General features: G+C 36.8%; 1 protein-coding gene across 2 annotated transcripts in view; it reads left to right on the top strand.

The window, feature by feature from the left end:
* SIM1 (SIM bHLH transcription factor 1) overlaps positions 1 to 26,625 on the top strand; it is a 54,253-nt gene extending 27,628 nt beyond the window's left edge. For both annotated transcript variants that reach the window (XM_054063755.1, XM_054063754.1), the window contains exons 10-12: positions 8,957 to 9,122; positions 16,380 to 16,785; positions 20,009 to 26,625. In XM_054063755.1, coding sequence (XP_053919730.1) covers positions 8,957 to 9,122; positions 16,380 to 16,785; positions 20,009 to 20,739 — 1,303 coding nt within the window. In that variant the 3' untranslated portion in view covers positions 20,740 to 26,625. The remainder of the gene's footprint in view (positions 1 to 8,956; positions 9,123 to 16,379; positions 16,786 to 20,008) is intronic.
* The last annotated feature ends 371 nt before the right edge of the window (positions 26,626 to 26,996 follow it).

Here is a 26,996-nt window from a genome sequence, read left to right as displayed (position 1 = left end):
TTTGAGATTATTAGTTGTCAATGTTTTTTTGTCTTTGCATTTTTTTTCTCTACAAATTTGTTTACTTTTTGAAACCACGTGAGCTTTTGACAAGCTTAAGTAATTGTGGTAAGAAAGGCATCCTTTTGTTGTAGAAGTGCCACCTTTTCATTCCTATCATAGCCCATACTTCTTACTGCAGAAGAAAAAGTGAAAAATTACTTCCTATTAATTTTTTCTACATCAGTCATAATTTACAGATATTTTGTTTTTCTAGTCATCTCTTTTTCAGCCTGAAGATTCTCCTTAATTACTCCTCACAAAGAGCCTGTTCCAAGCTCATCATCCTTGCTGTCCCACTTGGAGCTTTTTCAGGTTTTCAGATGGAATGGTCAGAGTATAAAATTTGAGGTATCAGTGCATGAGGGATTTGTGTATGGTATGAGGTATAAACCTCATCTTTATAATCCTAATTTACTGCATAATTATGCAATAATGTGCATTTTCTTACACACAGGGCTGTCTGTGTTATCAGTGACCTCTCTGCAATGCAATGCATCTTTCTTTTGTGAAACTTCTCAGTATTAGTAGTGAAACATATAAGTTAGAGAATTCTTAATCAAAATGACATTTAAGAACACTAGCTTTAGAAAGAAAAATCTGAAACTAGGTTTTGAAGACCATGCTTAAGCCCCATAGAGGGGAATGCTGTATATGCCCCTGGTAACTTGGAGTCCATAGCTGCATAATCATCTTTTGTGTCTTGTAAAGACCTAGAAACACAAATTCTATCCAATTTCATGCCAACTTTTCTATTATCGTTACTTACAAAACATAAAACAGTCAAGTCTTGAAAGTGTCTTGGCTGTTGTAATCCTTTTTCTTGCCATAAGGGGACAGAACTTGTGTGGGTCTCTTATCTCTAAAAATGTGCCTGGATTTTAAAATGAAGACATCCAAAAACCTTAATGAAAAACATGAAGAGCTCTTTTTGGTTGTCCTTATTACATACCTCAATGTGCCATAGGAATCCTTAGGACTTAGAAACCTGTTAATTTATAACCTCTGCCAAAAAATCACCAGCATCCTCTCAAACCCTTTTGTCCAAGCATATCATATAGTTATCTAGTGTGCTATTTCCCATAATTTCTTCTCAGTTAGATACACAATAACAATGGTATTACATGTATTCAATCAAGTGTTTTTATTCATAGAATACATTTCAAATTTATTTTAGCAGTTTAAAATAATGAGTTTAATGTATATGTAGTCAAGCACTACAGTAGTGAGGGCTTAAGTAGATTATACATAAATGAATCCAACTAAAGAACATGTCTGTGAAATTTTGATATGTCATAGGTATGAATGAACTGTTTGCACAGCAACTGTAAAAAAAATCATTAACGATTAGTAATCTAGAAGAGGTTTAATCAAGGGTAAATACTATACAAGACATAGTTAAAAACATCTGCCTTGAATATATGTTGATTCTGAAAATGTGTTGTACCAAGAGTGGGGTGAGTACTGGTCTCAGGAAATGTATTTTTTTTTCTGTGGTACATGTGCAGTCAGAGGCTGCAACTGAAATTTAGCTTAATAACATTAGCTATCATGAATTGCTAGTGGGATATTGTTCCTTCCAACAAGAAGCTTAAGTTTAATAGATGAGACAGACAAAGATATATCACAAAATAAATGTTTCCTACAGGAACATATTGTTATCCTCCCTTTCAGAGCTACTATTGAGCAAAGTTAGGGTAGGAATTCTGAGAAGTGATCAGTGCTGGGCGAAATTTCATAAGATCATAGAATTGCTAGGTTGGAAAAGACCTTTGAGATCCACAAAAAACCCTACTACTAAAGCATTTCCCTGATGAGCACTTAATCTACCTGTCTTTTAAATACCTACAGGGATGGTGACTCAGCCACCTCCCTGGGCAGCCTCTGCCAGAGCCCAACAACCCTTTTGGTGAAGAAATTTTCCCTAATGTCTAATCCAAACTTCCCCTGGCATATCTTGAGGCCATTTCCTCTTGTCCTACAGCCTGTCCCTTGGGAGAAGAGACCAACACCCACCTCTCTGCAACCTCCTTTTAGGAGGCTACTAGAGTAGTTTCTTAAAGGTGTCGGTAGTATTCAAGGTATATTTTTTAACACATACAAATGTCAAGAAGCCTGAGATAGGAGAATCTACCCTGTATAATAGCAGTCTATTTCACTGTCCTGAGTCTGGCTTTCTGCAAAATGGAAACTGTCTTACAGGGATATGTGAGAACTTAAGTTTATGTGGCATTACATCCTAAAGGGGTGCTGCATACATGCACTTACTGATGCACCGAGGGGCTTAGGTGTTTATGGGATGGTTAAAAAGCAGTAGACAGAAGAGCCTTTAAAAAGCTTCATTTAACAGGACTTTGTTTTCTTCAGCGATATTATTCTGAGTGTGCAAGTGAATTTAAAGTGATAGGAAAACCCAAATGATTACGAAGATGTCACGACAGTAACTTAATAAAATCTGACAGTATGGATGTGAGTCATGGAGTTCTGCAAGGTTTAACATGCTTTCAGATTAAGTATTCTTAACTACATGGTGCCTATCCAAAATAAAGAAAAAGCATTGCAGGCTATGTCTCTCTAATACAAATTTATCATTATCAGGCAAATTCTAACATATACAAACATATATAAACTCCTGCCAAATATATTTCTCCATTTAGCTTGGCAAGAACTGAATATACATTGAACATGACTTTTGGCCAGTTGTGCTCTTAGGCACTTCATGTTTGAAAGAAAGTACTTTCAGTGTAAATAAATGCTACACAATTAAACTCAGATAATCATATTTTAATTATGTAAAGATTTTTTTTCAGTGTTATTTGTAACTAAAATGATAATTATTTTTACATATAATTAGGCCAGGATATCCTAGGCATTTTATTCACAAACAATAATAAATCCCTAGTGTATGTTTTCATCTAGCAAATCTAGTAAATAAAGGGAACTACAGTTTAGAGAGGGCTCCTTTTGGAACCAGAGATGGCTAGAGATGTGGTTGGCAATGATAAACTGTACCTTCAGACTGCTGAAAACTGCCACACCATGATTGTCTAGAGGCCAGGATGTTTTATTTAACTCCAACTGACAGTTAAATGACTGCGTTCTGAGATGAGAAACCAATCCAGGAATATATTAGATTTCTCTGACAGTAGTTGTCTGGAGGATATCCTTAAAAATTTGTGTTAAGGTATCTGTATGGGAAAATTTCTGCTTCAGTTTTCTTGGATGTATCATATAATTTAATTAAAGTTCCTGGTTTGGATTGCTCTGTCTTTAAAAGCAAATATAGAAACATGATATCATGCATGTGAATCTCATGGCTGGAGAAGCTGTAAACTTTGACTCAACAAGATGTAAACAGCTTCTGTTGCTTATGCTATTTATGGAGATAAATGGGTGCCTGGAACTTAATGAAGGGATCCAATATGCAGATCTCATACTTCTCCAAGTAGATACATTGCTTAACCATTAAGCGTACAAATGATAAGCACTTGAAAGATTTCTGGAGGATTTTTCCAATTACTTTGGTGACCGATCAGACCCATATGGGACTTTTCACTCCAGGAGTTTTAGAAAGGAGAATTACCATCATCATCCCAATAATTGATAGAAAATCTGAGGCAGGGAGTATCTCTGTGGTCACACAACTGAATGTCTGTGTAGTTTCACAACAAGCAGTGAGGTTCAGCAGCTTTTTTCCCCACTTTGTCCTGAAATTTGGCTTTCTGCATGAGCTAGACTGGTTCTGGAAGATGCTAAAGGGACTGCATTTGCACAAGTCTCATGAGCAGACTGAGGCCTTTGTAAATATTTCTGAGACACATTGTACGTGAACAGAGGACATAGCAGATGAGGAAATTGTCTATTTTGTTGTACCATCTGCTGATTTAGAAAGCCATGAAGATGACAAACAGGCAGAAACTGTTCTCTTTTCACTCAGCTGCTGAATAGTGCTCTGTTAGCGTTGCATGATCTCCAGTGTGGAAATGTTAGGCATTGTTTAAAAGTAGGAGAATGATATATTACAGTATTGTGGTCAGACATGCATGAGGAAGTGCCAGACTTTTACCACCTTCATGGCTGATTTTAACTGCCTTGTAGCAACACAGCAAAATAGACTGAACAATGACATTAACATCATTAGTTTAACCTCAAAATTTCTATTGTGTTCGGTTAGACTGGCAGAAAATCTGATTTTTAACTACAAGAAACATGAATGTATGTGACCCTTTTCGTAGATTATTAATGTAAAACTAGAGGGAATGAACCTGTATGTGTTTCAATAGAAATAATAGTGCAATCAATTAAAATTACATCTTGTTTTCTTTTACATGAACAGTGCTTTCTACTTTGCTTCAGTCATGTGAATGATTGTACCCATGAAGTAGGAACTTTCTGCATTGCTATCATCTAATGCTTTTACTTTCAGCTTGTACTTCATTAAATACTTTAATATGTGTAAGGTATGACATGGGTGTAGGTTATCCAGTGTTTGTCAGGTTTAAGTGGCCACATGATGCCTTTTTATTCTTTATTTGCTGTGGATCATTGCATGGTGAACTCTGTCCACAAGCTCAGTTGCTGTATTTATGCACACTTTGCTGTTTGCCTAAAATTCAGGTTTTGTGGTACTGTGATTCTCACTTGCTGTTCATTTTGGGGTTCTATCTGCTAGTGAGTCATTACCTCTTCCTCAAACTTTCGTTAGACAGGTTGTTGCCACCATGTTTCATACTGTATATTTTGGCGATTGTAGCAGGCAGAAAGTGTCTTCTAAGCCTGAACTGTGAGAACTTCACACAAGATTTGTAGATCCAACTGCCATCCAAGTCATGTGCAAAGAGATTGACTTCCTCTTCCAACTGCTTTTCTGCTTCAGCCTTTGTCCTTTTCCATTTATCCAGCTTTCTGTATCTAGATCCCTGTAGTTAAGAATGCTTTGTACTTAACTTTCAGGTGCTTTATTGCAGTTGCATAACCATCGATTGAGGTTTTTTCATGTTACTAGATCTAATACATCAATTCATGGTTTCAAAATAGGCTCAAGCCTTATAATAAGCATTGGAAGAGCCAGCAGCATGGCACAGGGTGGAAATGCTTGCGGGAGTTAGATATGAGAAGACAATGGGAAGCAACAGCATATTGTAGCAGATGATTTTTTGCTTTGTCTTCTGATTTCTTTTCACTTACAGTGAAGCATGGTAATCAAGTCTGTAGGTGCTTGATACATTGAACATACTGGCTACATTCTCATATGGTAGGGAGGGACAAGAGAGATGAGAAATAATACATATTTGGAAGCATATGCTACCAAAAGCATATACATCCAAGTGTTTTGAGGAGTCAAAGAGAACCTAGAATTTCCATCCAACTGTGGAAAGAATGGCTGTTTCCCATCATGAAAAGGTAGAGGTCTTCAATGTGTTACCCTCTGCAAAGAAGCATCACTTTGGTCTTGTCTGGATTCAGTTTGACTCATCTGTTCTTAATTTAAGGGCTAATTTCCTGTAGTTATTCTGATGTTTTATAGTGATGATAGTTGCATCAGAAAATGAGATAAATAGTAGATTGTCAGAAACATACTTTTAGGAATTGAATACATGCCATATCACTCTCTCTTGGTAGTCTCATGTAGGTGGATGTGGATTGTATGGATCCCTGTGCAAGGACCTTGGAGGAAGAGGTTCTTATCCACTACCTTTTTCTGAACTACGTGCAGAACACAAGATGCAGTACTACTGTATTGCTGAGACTGTGTAATAGAGGACTGAGGTATCTGAGAGCAAGAATCTGAAGGCTACAGTTCCAGGGTTGGCAAAAATTTTATAATTCCTCCAGGAAGTTGTCAGAACTTCAGTCTGTAGTTTGTGTACCACTAGGAGCCCCAGTTCCTCTGTTCCTTTGACTGACAGTGCACATGGATATGCTAAAATGATTTCTTTTCTTGGTGAACATCTTCTGCATCTGGCATTGAGAACACAGCACCCTTCCTCAAAGTTTTCTTTGCTTTTTTTTTTTTTAAAAAAAAACTTCTGGTATGTTTTTTTTGCCTGTTACTATTAGTGTTCTGGTGTCCATCTTGGCTTCTATGAAGGGTTGCTGTGCTAGGATAGGCTTGAGATAGTGTTGAATCATGCCTTGGTAATGCAAAAAATTCCAGATGTTTCACCTGCAAGGAGAGTGCAGATGTGTTCTTTTTCTAAGGGGAAACTTTACATTCAACAGCAAGATCTGCAGATAGTTTTCTTCTTATCCTTTTGTTTAATGGTGCTACTGTCTAAGCAACTGGATGCAAATACCAGTTTGTAGTGTTTATTCTAATGTGTTTTATTCCGGGAAAGTGAGTCCTCGCTATAATTATACCAAGAACTTAGAAAAGACACATAAAGGGCACAAAAAACTTAGAAAAAACACAGAATGGCATGCAAGGTCTTGGGCAGCCTAGTTTGCCTGGTTTTATTTAGATTCCTGTGACCTAGAAGTGTTACACAGTGTAGTCTCTATGATTTGAATGCTTGGCCTTTATGCAGATAGTAACAGCAGGCAAATAGTGTTAGAGTGATGGTCTGTGGTCTGAATACTGGAGTGGTGTTTTGTTCTATTTTTTACAACTCTTCCAGTGTCGTAAAAGACCAGCAGTCTGTTACAGGGTGACATATACCAGAGATGCAGAGGTAACAGAAGGAGTGAAGAGCAATGGGTTGTTCAGCAAAAAGGGAGGCAAAAGGGTTGGTAGGTTCAAAAACTAAATAGAACTTCCTCATATCCCTAAAGCAGTGAACAACTCACCTACTTAGACTTGATTAATTTTCATTTCTGGAGGCATCTGACACCACGACCACAGGACCCTTTCTTTTCTTATAATCAAATAGTCTGGAGAAGTGTGTATATCAGGATGAGACTGATAGTTTTTCCAGGACTACTGATAATAACTCATGCAACTGTACTTGTTAAATATGAAGATTGATTGACATCCTTTGTTTCTGAAGTTTCGTATTACAGGAAGATAATTTGGCAGGACTCAATTATGGAGATAGGTAGATGCTTTGCATGTCAAATCAAGGTGTCTGGATGGAAGATTTGAGAGTGAGCACAGGGAAGTTTAGCAGTTTCAAAATAGGTGGATGAGCTTTACCTTTCAAATACGCCAAAGAAAATCCCTGTATCCAGATGCTTTCACTGCAGGAAAGATATTTGAAAAGTAAATATTATAGCAAATATAGCAAAGTCTTATCTATATTAAAGCCAAAATTTGAAAAAATTACCTCATTAAGAAGTAATTTCACATTACAAAGCATTAATTATACTTGTCCAGTCTCTGTGTTCTACGGACTGGAAACAGAGTAGTCAGCAGAGTTCTAATATCAGGTGATTAACTTCCATGTGTTACATATACGTAGATATGTACACATTGTCTGCATTGTAAAAACCCCTAAACCTCTTAAACCTACAATTTTGTTTTATATCAGGCACAAAGTATTTTTGTGTAGAACTGGCGTGAACTAATTTGTCTGTTCTGCAGGTTTATCTGTGGCTGTTAAAAGTTTCATTCTATTTAATTTATTTTAGTGATTTTTCAAATTCATCCTTCTCCCCTTGACTTTTATCTGAAAGCATTTCAGTGTTCTAAGCTATGATATGCTTAGTTTGTGGTGCTGTTCCTTTCTAAAAAGCATTAGGCTGTTGCAGCTTACATCAATATAAGTGTGAGTGTAGAACAAAATATTGTTGCTAAAGCTAGGTGAACAGTTTATTACTAGTATAATTCATTAAAGATGAGCCTTTGGGTTTAGATGGAGTATGGAGCTATGTGTGAATGAATACGTTGCCTCCTTGACTGCATAAGAGAAGCATTATTCTTCCCTTACTCTCCTACTTCTTAGATAATTAACACAAAGGATGAGAAAAACCATGAATCCTTCCTTTTTTCCTCCAGGTAGGTAGGTCAGGAAGAAACTCTTGCTTTGCTCTCTTTTAATAAATCATTGTCAGAACAGATTCCGTATGACTACATGAAAGCTGGAAAGCTCATTTCTTACTGTCCTGGGTATCAGCAGACATGCAGATGTGTGCAGAGGAGTGCAGTCCAATGCATATGTCCTCATTGTGCTTAGTAAGACATTGTGAGTAATGTCAGTTTTCCTTACTTTTATGTATTCATTAAAAAGTTTGATGAAACTGACACTGAGATTCACAAACTGCCATTGTATCTAGCTCCCCATAGGAAACTTCCAGTATTTTGTGAGTGGGAGACAGACCATTTAAATCACAAGATTTGTATTTATTTATCTGTTTTCTGTGACTGGTAAACTCTTTCAGTTTAAAAACTGCAAACTGAGGAATAAGCACTCACAAGACTCAGAGAAGAAGAAAAATTCAAAAATTGGCACCAATCACCTGAAAACTTGTGAACAATGAAAAATATAACCTTGAAAATGAAGTGTTTTCCATTAAAAAATAATTCTTTGGATACATTTGTTTATTCATCCATGTAGGCTGTTATGTGCACACACCCCAATGCATGAACACACACACATGCGCGTATACACATATGGTAAGTATGTAGTCGTACAGTTTTGAGGAAAATGTATCCTATTTGCTGCTTAGCTCTGTGACCAACGCAGGACTGTAATATAAATCTCAGAAATTTCTATCCTATTGCTTTTTATTACTGAAGAAAATAGATCAGGATGATAACAGTTGGATGCAAAATGCAATCATATTTTCAGTATAAAAATAGTGCTATTGTTTAGTAAGATATACTGCTTATGTGTATTAGGGGGATATACTGGCTTGCCTTGGATAGTTTTATTATTTCTCCTTAAAAATATATTTTTTTTCCACTCCCCACTAAGAAAGAAGGAATGTTTCCCATTAAGACATGAAGTGAGTTTGTTTTTCACTTTTGCCTTTTATATAGGGATACCGAATATAAAGGACTACAGCTCTCCCTGGATCAGGTCACAGCTACCAAGCCGGCATTCTCATATGCAAATTCTACTCCGACCATAACAGATAATAGAAAGGGAAGCAAATCTCGCCTCTCGAACACAAAGTCAAAATCAAGGACATCACCATACGCACAGGTAGTTGTCTCTAAAAAAAAAAAAAAAATTAATTGTTTTTAATATCTTGATTTTGACTGCTATTTCACCCAAGTAATTAGAATAGGCCAAAGAACATGTTACTCAAAAGTAATAGAGGATAACAGGTTACGAGATCTTGGGAGAGGAATTTGTTACTTTAAACTCTTTCTAAAACACTGGAAACATTTATGTTTCAGCATGCGTAATAAATCATCATCAACAATAACAGTGCAGTGCTCAGACTTAATGAGGAGTGGACAGAAGGACAAGTGAAAATATTGGTTTTGAAATACTGGGTTTCAGAGGATTGTGGGTTTTGCCATTTGAGAAAGCTTGCTTTCTCTTACTTTTTCTTTAGTAATTCCAATGTATCTAGAAAGCTGCCAGATGTATGACAGTGGTTTAATACTGAAATCTCAGTCAAGAGGAGTGAGTTTTGAGGAGGGAAAGGAGCAAGCTAACTTGCTGAACTGGAATAAGAAAGCTTTTCTACGCACAAAGTTTTGAAAGGGAAAGAGCTCTAGGAGATGGCCATTGGTGTTCAGCAGATAATTTCCCAGATTTCATTTTCAGGTGTCATGTGTAAGGAACATGTCCCCGGTTGGAGAATGGACCAGACTTGATCAAGTCTCTGAACTGGAGTTAACCTAATACATTTATGGAACTGATTTCTGCGGACAATGCCGCAACACTTGAATATTTACATTGTCAACCCTTTAGCTCAAATAGATCTGTTTGTTGAAATAACTATTATGTTTACTAAATAATAATGCAAGTCTTACTGCCCTTATACCACCACACAGTGGATATAAATGTATGCATTCATGATGTAACATTGAACAGCTATGTATTTTTAAAGAGTTTAGGTCAATATTTAACTGATAATGACCTTGATGATTACAGTTTGTCTCCTAAATTCACCTCTAAGAGTGTATAGTGTCAGTCCAAGTGTCTACAGCACTTCCTGTTTTCTTACTTTTCCCCCTTGAAAGTACCAAGGTTAAGAATTTCAGTTAAATGACATCTGTTTTTGACACAGGGAATATTTGACTGAGTGTCTAGATATAAACTCAGATTCTTAAGCTTAAGAATCTAATTTTGACAGAGGTAGTTATAGCTCTTGCTGTTTAATCATTTGTTCATATGTGTTTCAGTGGGTTGTCAAAGAGTCTTTCTCTTGAATATGCGACACCAAACAATTGTAATAGAATTGCTTTAAAGAGCTGGGGAAAGATATCTACAACCAATTCTAAATCAGATTTTTAAGATCACTATCTTTGATTTACTGAAATTACCTTTCACCTCCCCTTATACAGTCCTTTCAAAAGTCCTCATTTGCTAGCAAGACAATCCCACATGAAGACTTGTCCTCCCACATCAATTTGCTTTCTGAGAATGTGATCAGTACCTTCTTATTCTACTTGCTACCAGAAAAAATCCTGAACTAGCAGTGTAGCGTTGAGACTGTTGGTTTATCAGGGATTGTTGTCTGAAAGCTGATGTTTAGTCGTCAGATTCTTTTTGCATCCTCATTGCGCCCTCGTTACCAACTGCCTGGCAGTAGTGTCACAGATTTCATCATTCAAAAAGAAGCAGCTGTGCTGGTTGCCAATATCTTGAAAAATGGTCATACCATTCATTGTAGCACATCACCACGAGCAACGCTGGCAGCTTGACTTTGCATCCCTTTCATGCTTCTCCACCACTGAATAAACTGTTGAAAGACTAAGAAACTCTGTTGTGAAGAACACGCAGCAGGTTGTGTGGCCTGCGTCCCTCGGTCTCCAGGCCACGTAGTTTGCCAGTCACTGCAGAGAATTAGAGTGTGACTCAAAAGCCACGACTGAAAAGTGGGGGCATGGGTTTTGATGGAGGAAGGAAACAGGTAGTTTATTATTAAAATAACAGCGGTAGGCGAAGCACTTCTTAAAGCTAAGGGGAAGTAGGAGACTTTAAATGTACTTTTTCTTTTTATCTTTTTCATTTCTTTTCCGCTTACCATTTTCTTTGCGCCAGTATTGAAGAGAAAATGGAATCATATGCTCATATCCTCTCCCTTGGCAGTCATGTCCCCCTAGGAGTGTTACATGAGATGTGAACTGTATGAAAACCATGTTAATAAATTTCATCTGAGTGTGTACTACTAGGGCAAAAGGTGGATGTTTTGCTCACCTAAGACAACGTTAACCTTTTTTTTCCTCAAATCTTTGGCAAAACCCAGACACAGTGTAATACGGCACTTGTAGACTCTTTAAACAAAAACTGAGTTCATTAAATTTGAGTCATTCGTCAGCATCTAATTAACACTGACTGACATTACTACAGTGGCCTCACGAGTTCTGTGAAACTAGCCTCAGGCAAGAAAAGCACAAGAAGAGAGGACAGCAACCTTAAATTCATGACACAGCTGCAGGATTTTCCCAGACTCTTTGAACAGCGTTCTTCTAGTCTTGTCCTACCAAAGAGGTGGAGAGCTGAAAGAGGAGGTGAAAAATCAGCAGAGATGAAGACCTGATAGGTTTGCAGAAAAAGGGGATTGTGAGCTAGTTGAAAGATGCATGTAGTCTTTCCCCTTAATAATAATCATTGTGAGGTGCTCCCAAAATCTAGCCCTGGACCTCATTTATTTTGTGTTCCCAAAAGCTAACCCTGGATCTCATTTTTACTGTACGCAGGAAATGGCAACTAGATTAGAAAAACATTTTAATTGTGATCATCTGAACAACTGCTTTGGAGTTTAATCTCCTATTAATGATTAATGGGAGAAAATATTTTAAATTTTCTGTTGTCTGCCTCTAATAGAAATAGTTTATTTTTGGAAGTAGTAGTAGCCTTTTGTAGTAGATTTATATCAATAACTGCGAACTCAATAGATTTTGGAGTTAAATGGATTTAATAGCTACTTTAAACAGATAATCTACATTAATTCTACAATTTTTGCCTCTCCCGACATAACACTTGTAAAAGTAAATATAACAGAACCAGGCTGAATTTGTCAGCCTTAATTTTTTCTTTCTTTTTTTAAAATTTTTTTTCATCTCTTCCTATAGCCTAAAGCTTTGGCAACTGCCAGTGTATCAAAAGCAAAGCAAAACCCTCTTTTTATAGTAAACATAACTCCTGATCTGGTGGAGAGTCACCAGCAGTGGGGGTTATTTTAATGGACATGCTGTATTACTTTAATCTAAGCCTTTCACCATCTGTTCTGCCTATAACAGTGAATGCAAAAAGAACATATTTTACATTTCAGGATTACATCAGTAAAAAGTAAGATAAAAGTGATTTAAAAGCATGCATATGTTCTTAGTACAATGCAGCTTGCATCTGTGATTTTTTTTCTCATGGTTAAGACACAAATCAAGAGGAAAACTGCTAATGCTGATGCAGTGAAAGTTTTTCATGGAAAAGAGGACTCTGAGAGGGTTTCACTATATATTTAATGTTTATAATGATAAAAAACTGAACAGGCTGCCAGAAAATTGGATATCTATAGCATCTATTGTTTGAACATCTGGCACAGTGTGTGAAGCAGGCTGATGTTGCTGCATATGATAGGATGAGTGTTCAGGCTAGTGAGACCTCTGTGGGAATTAAAGGTCAGGCCAAAGAAAATCATCCGAGAAATATTACAGTTGTCTACTGGCCTAATACACTTCCATAGGCTTTCATAAAGTGAGCTATTCTTGGTCGTGGAACTGATTTTTTTCCTATTTTCCTTGTCCCTTCGTCCATCCTGAAGTTTTTATTTCAGAGTGGAAAGAGCATCAATGATAACCAAGAGTCCCCTTCTGCTAGTGCTAATCCTGCTGGTGTACTCTTACTGCAATGGTACGCTGGATTAGCACACTGGAAGTCATTTCTAGCATCTGGGTGGCAATTCAGTTTCCAGGAACCAGATAGACGATCACTGAATTTATTTACTGTTGTTGCTTATGGCAGAAGACAATTCAGAAATCATCTGAAGGTATTTCAGATACTGCCTGTCTGAAATCCCTTATCATATTTAACTTCTGCCTGCTGGTTAGACTTTGTCAAAAAACCCTAAAATAATAAATTCCGCCTGATAGGTGTCAACAGTCAAAAAAAAAAGCAGAAAGGAAAACATTTCTGGTGAGGCAAAACTAAGATTTAAAAAAAAAAAATCACTAATTTTAATTTGGCTTAATTTTCATTAAATCTAATTCCATTTTCTATAGTCTTTCATCACTTGACATATGGGAGCCTAATACTGACTTGAGAGATAGTGTTTCCACTCCTGTTTCAGCAAAGCAGTATCTTTGATCATCCTTTAATTTCTGTCCCCCATTAGCACCTCATGCATACCCGTATTTGGAATCTCCACCTGTCAACATCAGATTCCCAGAAGAGGCAGTAGTAGGACTGCAGTGGTAGAGGCAGCCTGGCAAAGCCAAACAGAGATATGATTAGCTTTAAAGGGAATGAGATGTATTTTTGGCCTATGTCTGCTTATATGGTACATTAAGAGTAAGAAGTCACATCAAACCTTGGTAGATAATATGGGCCACAAGCAATTCACTGTGTTAATTTAATTCTGCCTATAGCCTAGCGGCGCTCAGATCTCAAATAGACATCATTTACATCAAGTATGAGAATATGCATGAAATATTGTTGGTCTTGACTATATGATTATATGACATTACATGGTGCATTTCTGATATACTGAACATGTACCCTTTGAAATGTTTTCCCCTTCTTTAATAAAAGTGCATGAAGGCCTGCACAATTGAATCCTTTGTAGTTAGATTCAAGACTAAAAAAAATTAACTAAGTTTTCTGTTAAATGGAGAAATTCTCTTCAAGAGCAGTTTTGTTGGACTATGATGTGTTCTTAGAAAAAAAAGAACTAAAAGAATATCTGGTAGAGAGAAATGAAATAAAGACTTTTCGGTTTGAAAGGATCTCTGGCATTTACTATAATCATAAATTGTCAAAAAAAATTAAATTTCATTATAATATTATTAGAAATTAATTTCTCTTGTCCTCCTTATGAAATATATACTGAGTTTTGTTTTTAATAAGAAAAAAAAGAACTTTTAACATTTTTATACTTGCATTTATGCTTTTATTATCTTACATTTCAGCTTAACTTTTTAAATTAAAAGATCTATTTTATATAAATCAAGTCTAAGAAGAGCCCCAAAAATAATTCTAAAATTAAAACCAGGTACAAAAATAGTTTTCCTTCTATGAATTCCCATTTTAACTGAATTTTAATTGTAAAAGCCTTGTTAATAATTCATTTTTTTTCATTGTAAACTTAATTTTATCAATATATTTTTGCCAAAAAATTTACAATAATTCATTAGGTTTTTATAAGGATATCTTTGTGACTAAGCAGTCTGAGGGCACTGGATCTGAAAGCATAATAGGAGAGTTGGACATTCTGGTTGGTCACGTAACACTGTGATGGTTGACTAAAGTTCCTGGTTAATGTATGCTGAGTTACTGGCATTTAAAAGAACTTTTTTTTTGTGTCTCTGTAACTCTCTTACCTCCATGCAAAATTAGATTTTTCTTTTCATCTCCAAAACCTTGCAATGCATACGGTGATGGTAACTCACTGATCGCCTCCATATCTACAGCTAGGCTTTTTGTCTAGAAATTTTCTTCTGGAAACAAAAGTAATAACAAAAGTAATAATAACAAAGTATAATTCAGATCCTCGAAGCCATGATACTTTCTTTCTTTCTTTCTTTCTTTCTTTCTTTCTTTCTTTCTTTCTTTCTTTCTTTCTTTCTTTCTTTCTTTCTCTTTCTCTCTTTCGTTCCTTTAAATAATCTATTGTTAACAAACAGTATATTTTAACAATATATGTTAACAAACAGTATTAACATATATAAACTGAAATACTGAAGAAATATCCAATTAAACGCAAAAACCACTACTAAAGTTGCACAGATGGCTTAAGTTTCTGTAAGTCAAACATCTGGTCGGTACTTTCAATTGATAAGTGCATAAATTTCAATCCTGGCTGATAATGAAGAGTTTCATAGCAACTTAATCTAATGAAAAGGAAGGTAAGTTTATGTTTTCAGGAGAGAGGCCTATTAAAAGAAAAGGCGGAGTGGGCATCTGGAAGGTGAATGGTGGAGTGGGAGAATTCCAAGGTTTCATGTTGTAATGCATTGATTTGTGACATGAGTGTGCAGTACTGAAGAGGTGAGCATGTACAGCTTTGGTCTCATCCCAATTCATAATCATGGGTGAAATTGATTTAAAGATGTTCCGTGAAGTTTGACAGTTCCAATAAATAAAAAGATTTTAAAATGAGATAGCTAAATCCTAGGAGGTTTAATAAACATTCTTTCCTTCTTTTTCTTGCCCCCCACCCCCAAAGTACCTAAAAGTTTGAAACATTAATTATGAATGCCTAGAAATCTATGACATTTAACTGAACTCTTACTTCTCTCTAAACAAACACCCATGATCCTATTTTCTCTGCTTTGCCAACTGCCTGCTAGCTACTTCTGTGTTGGGAGTGTCCTGCTTAGTGAGGGTGTCAAATGCCTGCTCTGCCTGCCTTGGCTAGAGGTTAGCTTTTTCTGGCAAACAAGTTCTGGATTTTCCTTGTTCCCACACTGCAACAGAGCTGTGATTTTTAACTTCATGCCAACGTGCCATCACTTTGGAACTCTGTAGTAGAGTTGGTAGTTCCAGGATCTACAGGAGGCTTTCTTTTCTCTGCTAATAGGAGGAAAAATGTTCCAAGATACCACTCCAGGTAAGAAAAGAAATCCAACAACAACCGAAACATGAGTAAAAGAGAAGGAAATCTTAGAAAAAGAACTTATGAACATATTCAGGTTCAATTTGACATGTGAGAATGTTCCAGGAGCAGTGTTACTTCAGTCTTCTTTGAAAGTGTTTTACCAAGGAGCGCTGGGGGACCATTGCTGAGCACTGGCTTTCAAAGTAATAAGAAAAACCTGGACATATTCAAGAAATATCGAATTACAACATTGATCTTGCTGAGCCTGATATTACACATCGTAAAGGAGATAGCTATTAAGGGTCTACATGCAATGCTTTAGACTTTCCTGAAGTCTGTTCTGTCATCTATGAGCTTATTACAAAGTGTTGTACAGGAAAGGATGAGGATTCCAATCAGAAGGTGCAGAGATTTGGGCATGCTCACAAAAAACACCCTATCACATGCATACTTTGTCTTTTCAGCGTAGTTACTTGCAGATTTCACCCAGGCATAGTAATTTCCCTGCTGCTTCTCCTGTTTTGCAGTATTCTGGATTTCACACTGAGAGATCCGAGTCTGATCATGAGAGCCAGTGGGGTGGGAGCCCCCTGACAGATACAGCTTCTCCGCAGCTACTGGAGCCCGTGGACAGACCGAGCTCCCAGCACCACGATGTCTCCTGTGCCTACAGACAGTACTCAGACCGCAGTGCTCTCTGCTATGGTTTTGCACTCGATCACTCCAGGCTGAACGATGACAGACATTTCCACACCCAGGCCTGTGAGGGAGGCAGATGTGAAGCTGGCCGGTATTTCCTTGGCACGCCACAGCCGGGAAGGGAGAGCTGGTGGGGTTCTCGTTCAGCATTACCCCTGACTAAGTCATCCCCCGAAAGCAGAGAAGCCTATGAAAACAGCATGCCCCACATAACGTCTGTGCACAGAATTCATGGTAAGAGATAACAATGCTTTGCAGAAATGACACCATCTCAGATAAAGCAACATGCAACTATTTATGTGAGAGACAGAAAATGAGAGAGAGTCTTGATGTATGTCCTTGGCTTAGAGATTGCAAGGTTAAGTTTGACAATCTCGTTTATATGCAGCAAAGTATATTTTTGTTGTATATTTTTTTAATCTGTGAAACTAAGGTAGAAATATCTGACTGGTGAGAGTTAAGGATGGTATTAAAAATATAAGCAAAATGATACACTTCATAGAATCTGTTATTTATTTGACTTAATATCAAACTACTTTGAATGGAATATATTTAGCAAAAAATTAAATCCTATTAAATAATCTTTAAAGTCTTTGGAGAAATTGTTCTCCAAATAACTTTTTTTCTCTGAACTGATTATTCCTAGATTCTGTAAGATTTGCTCTTTATTTTTATTTTAAGTTTGTAATTCAAACAAACATTTGCTTTTGGTTTCAGAAGATATAATTCTTAGCCAATTTGAATCTCTCTATCCTTTCAGCACCAAGTGTGAAGCCTTGTTTGGTGTCTATCAGACTGCAAACTCAGTGCATTAGCACATCTTCAGAGTCTTAAGCTAATAAAAAAGTCACAGTGACAGTCTGATCTTGGGTTTAGAAAAATCTGAAGGTTCTTACTTTTAAAGGGTAGGCTGAGAGTTGAATGACTGCAACTGACCCAAAAGTTGGAGTTCAAGTTTGTAAGGATAGATGCAGTAAATTAAAAAAAAAAGAAAAAAAAAGATTTTCTACTAAAATAATCTGTCAAAACACAGGTTGTATCTGAAGAACTCATAAAAGCTAATTGACATTTCACTGAGTTAGAATCATAGAATCATTAAGGTTAGAAAGGATTGGTTGAGCTTACTTCTAAGATCATCCAATCCAACCATCAGACTTGTAGAATGAGGCTTTGGAAATAAAAAAGGATTGTGCTATTTTAATCTACTCTGAGGAAAATTATGTTCAGGTTAGAAAAATAATTAAATAGCAAGTTCTAGGAAACAGTCAAAGGAAAAATGAGGGAAGAAAATGAGCCCTAAATCTTGCTAACGAGGACTGTGAGAACACACCTCCTTCCTCGTGTCTGTTCTTTACTTCTGTTATACTTGTGCTTCTCTAGCTTTTTCTTCTCAAAAAAATACAACTGAGCAAAGTATAATAAATTCCCTGGCAAATTTTATTAATGGTAATTATTTTATTAATGATAATTCTTGCTGAGCATAGAAAGACAGTAATGTAGAAATAGCATTTGGAGGTACAAATACAAAAGTGTTAAATGTTTGTTCCCTACCTCTATCAAGGATAATCAGTGCCAAAGTATAATATAATTTAATTTTAATTTGTGCTTTTGTTTTGCTGTAATTGCAGGTGCTACAGTAATTTTCTTTATTGTATCAAGTCTTAAATATTTCAGTAGGCCTTCAGTTTGCATGTTGCCTTGGGGGTCAAACCTGACATGTTGGTCTTAGTTGAGGAGAGGAACATCTCATTTTCTCTTTCAAATGTGCCATTTTCATTCAGATTTAGGCAGTTTCATACTTTGGCCTTCCACAAATGAAGTTCTTTTTGACAATACTCTGTGAACATTGCTGTCAGAGCGGTTTCTTTGGGCAGAAAATATTTCCTCCCTTTTCTGTTCTCGTAATGTATTTTCTGGTAGTTCTGTCTCGGAGTCACCTTACAATTATGACAATTAGCTGACCAATATGGCAGGCCCTGGATATTGTGTATGAGCCCACATGTTTCTAGTCACACTTAAGAAGTCTGGGACTCTGGAGATCTAGTCTGTGCAGTAAGACAAACTGAGCACATGGTTTAGAACTGTGGCTAACCAGCTCCCAAGTGTGCCACAGTGTACCTTACGCACCATATGCTCTGGTGGCTGGACCTCGCTTCCTCCTCCAGGCCCTGGCATTTCGACGTGAATGACATGAACGATAAATTTATGCTCCTGAGATACTCCACAATGCAGTACTTCCTCCTGCAAATGGCAGGATACCGTTATTATAAAAACACAACTCTGACTTTTGTCATGAGCTGTGCAACACAAGAGTAATGGTCTGCAGCGGAAACAGATCAGTGTGCCTTGACCCAGCACAGAGCAGGGGAAACTACTTGTGCTAGCCTGAAAATGGATTTCCCTTGAGGAGTCCTGTCAACCAATCCAATGGGCCTCATCCCCAGAGAGGACTGTGTAGGTATTGAGGCACAGGCATGCTTAAATAATTTGTGCAAGCCCAACAGGTGCCCTTCTGCAGGCACACATCTCAGCAAATCCTTTATCAAGCCCTCTATTATAGTGTGGCCTTAGCTGGCTGTTCAGGTTTGGGGGTCGCTCACTTTCTTCCTAGTGAGGATTGACAGGTCTGATTCTGTCCTTTCAGCTACATGCAAGCTGAACATCTCTGATATATCTATGGGCCTTATTTTTAAAGAGAGGTAAAAATATAGTTATATTTTTCCATTCTAAAAGTTTTATACAGCACATATTTATGTGTTGGGCTATGACGCATTTTTGCAGTAACCACGTGTAACAGCTACAGGTTGTTATGCTTCTAAAGCAGAACTGTTTCATTACTGGTGTTTATTTATTGTGTAATGTGCGTAAAGTCACTATAGGGCCATGAACTATTCCACAATGCTGTCTCTATGTTTTATCTCCTGGAATGGCCTAAGAAGACATGCTGGAATGGTGTACGTTTATAATTCCTTGAGATTTTTATTTTCATCGTGGCCCCAATTAACTCAAACTTTGTTAATGCAAGGAGGCAGTGAGCAGTCAGGGGCCTGAACGTTGGTGTCGAGGGCATTTTGACATGCCCTAGGGTACCCCGCCTGGCCTCTAGCTGCTCCAGAAGGCACAGAGTTCTTATAGAGTTGGTGTCATACCTGCTGGGGCTGTGCAGATGCTTGGTTACCCTAGAGCATCTTGGATAGCACTGAATGTCTGTGTCAAGGTGCTTAGATCTCTTCTTTGTACATTTTCAGCTGCGTTACTTGTTCCATGTGCAGACACTGGAAACTAGAAGCGCTCACTGAAAAGCAAGGGGTCTACCACGGTAATTTTTGGTGACTTTGTTATTAATTGCTTACTTCTGTCTTGTTTTTCAGTCCGTGAAATAAAGTTCCGAATACATGATCTTCAAAATGCTCACTTCCTTCAATCTCAATGCTTGTACCCTTTCTCTCTTTCCTAGGGAGAGGACATTGGGATGAGGACAGTGTCGTTAGTTCACCTGATCCTGGTTCTGCCAGTGAATCAGGCGACCGATACCGTACTGAGCAATATCAGAGCAGTCCACATGAGCCCAGCAAAATTGAAACTCTAATAAGAGCCACCCAGCAAATGATTAAAGAGGAAGAAAACAGACTACAGCTGAGGAAAACGACCCCTGATCCACTGGTCTCCATTAATGGCACAGGGAAGAAGCATACTATCTGTTTTGCAAACTACCCTCAGCAGCAGTTGGCAGGGGATGTCTGCCGTGTCCCAACGGTTGCCAACACTCCTCCCTGTGAACATATCCAGCAACGAGATGGAAAGATTATGAGCCCACATGAGAATGACTATGACAACAGCCCCACAACACTGTCTAGGATAAGCAGCCCCAATTCTGACCGAATATCAAAATCTAGTTTGGTACTAGCTAAAGACTACCTGCATTCAGACATGTCCCCTCATCAGACCTCAGGGGACCACCCAGCAGCCTCTCCAAATTATTACAGCTCCCATAGGCAGTACTTTGATAAGCACGCTTACACATTAACTGGATATGCCCTGGAGCATCTATATGATGCTGAAACCATTAGAAACTATTCACTAGGCTGTAATGGATCACACTTTGATGTGACTTCTCACTTAAGGATGCAGCAAGATCCAGCACAAGGACACAAGGGAACATCTGTTATTATTACCAATGGAAGCTGACAATTTTTTTCTAAAAAAATTGTGCTTTAAAATATAACATGTGAGAACTAATTGGAAGATATTATATGTTTTCATGCCCTTGTTGTTACCAGCATTTGATGTACCACAGTGCACTAGAAAGAATAACCTAAGATTTGGCGGGATAAGTTAGTTAACACACACTACTTTTAAAAAATAAAAATGCACTGCAAGCAGAGTTAGAGTGAATGAAGCTAAAATCAAAGTTGGTGCCATGCAAGGTGAGAAGGATGGAAGTGATCTAGGCAGGGAGTGCTTGTCCAGGCTAGCAGAGAAATTTATGCACATTGTGTAAGAGGTTCCATTTTCTGGAAATGTTGCTAAGCGCAGACCTTCTGAACTGCATGTGCCCCACAGGTCGCAGCCAACAAAGCTGCTATGCATTCTTGTTACGCAGAAAGTTGGAATGTGTTCCTTTGCAATACACATCAAAATGCATACTTCTGGAGATCTGTTTAATTCCTAATGGCCAAATGTGTTATGCTGCTCCATGATATAAAGCGTACATGATTAACCAATGCAAAAATCAAAAAAGGGAGAAAGAAGAGAGAAATCCTCAAATCATTATTCCTTGTGTACTCACATGCATAGCTATTTACATATGCTTGATCTGAAACGAGTGAAATGAGCAGTATCCTTATGATTAGTGCGATCAAATATTTACTTCTACTGCATTTAAAAGAAAGAGGGCCTTTCTCATTATAGTTTTGAGAGATACATAGGGCTTGGTTGTCTTGATGTAGAGATGGGAGATAGTCCTCATATACTTAAAAAGTTGCACAAGGTGGGAAGTGGAGTGAAATGGAAGAAAATTGTTAAGAGAAACAAGGAGAACAGGCTGGAATTAGGAGTGGTCCAAGATAAACACATTTAACACTATGGCTATATATGCCATATGGTAATAATTATAAAATACAGAAAAGTGGTTCTAAGTGGCTGAATAATAAGAATTAATTTGAAACACAGAAGGAACTCAATAGAACCATAGAAATTTTGCTGTAAAATACAAAGGTAATTGCATAAATGTAAAAATATGGGAGTTGAGAACAGACAACTCCATAGTGGTTTGTCCTATTTCTGATAAAGTTTTGGAGTAAATTAAAAAAATATAGAAAAGTGTAAGTACTCTGACATATAGTAAAGCAATAGGTATGACTTTGCAAAAGAGAAATGCATTCTTTTCTTTCTTGCAACAGAAAATTTGATGACTATCAGAACATATTAGGGATATCAAAATCAGTCATATGTGTATAAAAAATTACTGAGGGAAAACAGGTTTCCAAGAAATTCAGTTGAATTTATAATGCTGATAATATCAGGGCCTGTGCTAGAGTTATAGAACACATCAAAAGAGGCAGAGAAACTTTTTGCAATTTTTAATTATCTCATGAACAAAGAGACACTAATTGATTGGAAAAGAGAGAATAAAAAGCATATGCTAGGAAAAGTAAAATAGGGCAGTTGTAGGCACAGTTGCTAGGCCTGTCCTTCTTCGTATGGCATTTATATGAAGTTTCAAATTTGACTGCAACAGGAGCAGCACCCCGCTCCCTATTACAAAAAAATGGAGGAAAAGGAACTTGAGGTGGTTACTAAAATGAGATCAGCACTAAGTCTAGCTTCATTTGTAACATTAAGAAGCTCAGCATATGGGATGGAGTCATCAATGGGACTAAATATAAACCGGCATGTTATGGGTGGGTTAAAAATATCTATTTTCAAATAAAAGTAATCAGAAGCAAAAGCTAAATAATAACATTATGAGCCACGTAGGTTGAGATGTACTTGAAAGCAGAGGAAATTACCTCTCTGAACTTGGAATGTTGTGTATAGTCCTGATCACTCCAAGACAGATTGTGAATCTTGAATTGAGTAGTACCTTACTCCATAAGCAATCTCTGTTGACTGCATTGTGATCACTCCTGGTGAAATGTACGTTGAACACAAGGAAGAGCAACACAGTCTGGTCTTTATTATCTAAAGCTCATATTAGAAAAGGTGGAGCAGAGCTCAGCAAAAGATAAAGAGTCTAAAAGATCTAATAAAAACTTTAAAGAAACTGGGTCTGTCATCTTTGTGAGGGGGAAAAAAAGTAAGGGGGAATGTCACTGGTGTGCACCAAGCTCTGCGCAGAGGAAAGATAAATAATGGTCTAAAACTAGTTGAACTAGCGGCACAAATGAGAGACAGGGCATTGAATGTTAGCCAAGGCAAAATGAGAACAAAATGAATTGGCAAGAAATTTATTTGACTAAGTGCCAAATGAATAACAAAGTCATAAAGAGAAGCAGCTAGAGATTTTGGGTTGCTTGTTTGTTTGAAGATAAAATCAATGCTAATAATTAAAGGGAAGAAAAACATTGACAACTGTTAACTCAGAGGAAAGAATGGACCAAAATGGACTTCTTTCAGCCCAACAATTGTATATATTCCTAAAGCATAGGAATGAGAGAGTATTTTTGATAAATCTAATTCTGGATACGTATTTATTTCACTTATTCCTATGAATAATATGAATAAACTTGTATTTGGAGTCTCATTGTACAGTATTAAAATACGATTTGCAAAGCAAATTAGAGTAGAATAACATAGTATCATATTATCCCTACTACTACATAGAAAAAATAAGTCTCAGTGTCTCTATTATTTTTTATTACAGAAGAGTTTCCTGAACTGTTTGTATGAATGCGCTTTTGTCAACACCCAAGTTTCTCTGGGTCACCAAACACTCTTGTTATCAAGCTTTTAATTAGAAGGCAATAGAGATCTGCAGACCAGCTGCAGTCCCCTGGCTGTGGTCTCATGGCCACAAGCAGTCAGGAAACCACAGTTTGGGCACTGTTGTATTTGCATTCTGACAAGCACTTTTGAAAAATAGAAGACTTATAAAACAAATAGGCACAGTATAGGATGCTTGTACTCTATGTGTTTTCACCTAGGAAAAAACCCCAGTGTGCTATGCAATAAAAATTCCCCATTCCTGTGATTCCAGAGTAAAACTTCCCAAACTGTAGTTATTTGTCCTATTTTCAGTAGTTCCAGTCCATTGCAATGACAAATGCAGCAAAATGCATTGTAATGAGTGGACTACATCAGTAGAGATGTCTGTACATGCAGCAGTGTTGTGCTACAAGCAAAGGCTGACATTCACTCTACTAATGGGATTCTAGCAACCGACACTCCTTAGCACTTCAGTACAGTCTGCTGGAAACAAACACCTTTTGTGACCTAATTTGCCATCCTGCTTTTTTAGATAGCCAGGAATTTCTTCTTAATCGACAGAAAGCATTGACTGTTGTAAACATAGACTCTGTGTGCTACATACTACATAAAAGCAAGTTTGCAATCTTAATTATAGCGTATAATATCACTGCAGCTCATATTACATGTACTTTTCGATATGATGTAAAGCTTATTTTTTTCCATTGCATATTTATTTAATTCAGATTTTTATTTAGTATCCTTGAAGGATATATTTTCTTTTGTTTCTTCCTTTTCTAAATCAGAGAAGATGAGATGAGATATTTTGCAAAACTGGAAAATACAAGGCATTTGTACCAAATACATTTCAAATGTATTACACTAGCTAAAGGTCATCACTTTAAAGAAGGCATGTAGGTTGCGTTTTGGAACAGAAACAATATAGATTGCTGCGTTGCATCATTTCTCTGATGTAACAGTGTTTTGCCATGAACACCAAATCAGTATTTTGTAGATACTCCAAATACAGGGTGACCACAGCTCTTTCCAACCATTTCTTATTGATATCAGTGGGCAATGCATTACGATTTATGTGCATTATGAATTTGGTGCATTATGATTTTAATATATCTCTTTTGTTCAAAGAAGCAAAAAAGATCTCTCTTCTTTACACAAAATTGCACTCCAGGGGCATGGAGTTTGTAATTTGGACAAATTTACACAGCGGTTCTTAAATAGAAGAAGAAGAATAGAAGAAGAACCTTACTCAGCAATGTGTCCCATTGACTCAAATGGGAATATTTGTGGAGTTAGGTACTACTTAATAAGTGTAAGGGTTAAAAAGCTGACTTGTGAACTGACAGTAGGTTTGGGGTTTGTAATTTCATTTTTTAAGTCTCAGGATGTGACTGTGGAAGCTATGGAAAGTAATACTATGTATTACTATGGAAAGTAATAGCTCTAATGGCTTTTTTTTCTGTAACGGAGGTTATTTATACATGCTTTGAAAAAATGAGTGCAACTGTGCAGCAAAGAGCCCTGGAAGTATTTCTTACGATTTAAATGGCTTTTGTGCGCTTTAAAACTCTTTTAATTACTCTTATCTGAATCTCATTTTTACCTCTGGACATGCAGCATTTATTCATTAATATCCCTGACTATGGTAACCACCATATGTTCATTTATGTGAACATCCTGAGCGAGTTGGAAAAAACCAAAAAATTGCATAGTATTTCTGGAAAAGGTGCAGCCACTCCAGAAAATCAGACTGACTGTTGCAAAAGTCAGTTAACCTTTCAAGGAAAAAAGCTGTGGCATACACATTGGTTTCAGACGTTCTGCATACAAAGCCGTGAATAATGGGGATTATACAACATGGTTCCAGGATTAGACCTATCTGTGTCTGTTTTAAGATGGCTGTAGCTAATGTCTAACGGCAAGTGGATTCAGGCTCTGGTCTTTCCATGAGTTGCAAGTTTACTTAAAACATTTAAGACTCTAAAGGCAATACACCCTTTGTTATTAGGAACAATGGCAAACGAACATTGGTGTAGATGTACTGGATTAGCTCCAGACACCTCCACAATGTGGAGAAGAACTTGTTTTATTTTACTTGCAGTTAGTATTGATAATATTTCAACTGTATGCACTGAGAAGCCAAAAAAAAAACCCCACCAAACCAACAACAGAAAAACCAAACCAAATCAAATCCACACTTTTTTTTCGTTAACCCTCCAGTTTGGTGTTAGTTAAAGCCTGCTAGAGATGTAGCTGAGGGTTTAGCTATTATCCTGAAGATGAAAAATATTAGTCTTCTGTTCAGAACAGTGAGAGCACTAATGTGTCCATTCCACATATCCTTAGAGCAGTTATCAATGAAAAAAAGAAAAGACGTGAGGTTAAACTTCACTGTGGCATTTAGCTTACGTATAGAAGAGTTCTGTGAATAAGTCTGGCTCTACATTGCTAGGAATACATCCCTTTCTGAAAAGAGGTAGTTTATGAATGAATCCATTTATGAAGCTGTATTTGAAATAAAAGATGAACTACAGGAAGGAAAAAACTCCTATTTTTCCTGGTTGTATTCAATATTTAACTCCCCTGTCACATGGAGTTCTCAAGATTTCCTGTTGTTCTAGGATTCAAATCACAGTTTTTTAAACATTTTTATTTATTACAGTTTAGATTGTCTTTATTTTTTGCTTTTCAGCTACCGATACATTGGGGAGTTTAGAAGTGCAAGAAATAATCATGTTTATACATTATAAAACATTAGCACCTTTACAATTGTAAGGAAATAAACTTTATTAGGATAAGTACATTTAAGGCACTGCTACTTTGTCCCAAAGTAAATATTTCAATGAATAAAATATATACTAATCTGGTGAAAAACAGCACTTGAGACATAATGAAGTACTTTGTGTTTTCTTTAAACTGATGGGTTATATTTATGGAAAAAAAAAGACACAGATTGCCAGCATTTCAAATGCCATGCCTTGCAACGTATAAAGTCTAGTGACATTGTAGCATAACATCTGTAATTCGAAGTTTTCCTTTGGAATGTAATGTAGGAAACACAATTTAGCTATGTCAACGATATCTTGCAAAGTGTTCCCATTTATAATTATTTATATTGTAAATAGCTTTCTGAAGTAAATTTGAAGTTAATGTGCATAAGATGTATTTATTATGTGAAGATTTTTTTTGGTTTAAAATATAGCTACCAATATGCAATTTTTGTCTGTTTTTCTACATTTTAAACACTATGATTGTCCTAGATAGGAAAAATTTTCAGGAATGCATTTTAATTAATGAGAATACCTCTAAGAATTAGGAGGGGACATGGTATAAGTAACTTATTCTGACTTCGGTGAATCCTAAGTGCTCTCTGAATCTTGAAGGAAGCTTATCAAATATAAAGAGGAGCTGATACTGTTTCCCCATTTAATAAACGTATCTGAATCTGCTCTAATACTATTATGTCAGGAAGATCTGACCCACAGGGGCTTAATTAATATTAATTGTCTAATTTGTGAGTA

The sequence above is a fragment of the Cuculus canorus genome, chromosome 3, assembly GCF_017976375.1.
Source record: "Cuculus canorus isolate bCucCan1 chromosome 3, bCucCan1.pri, whole genome shotgun sequence".
NCBI classification, from domain to species: domain Eukaryota; kingdom Metazoa; phylum Chordata; class Aves; order Cuculiformes; family Cuculidae; genus Cuculus; species Cuculus canorus.
This window is presented reverse-complemented; position numbering and strand designations above follow the sequence as displayed.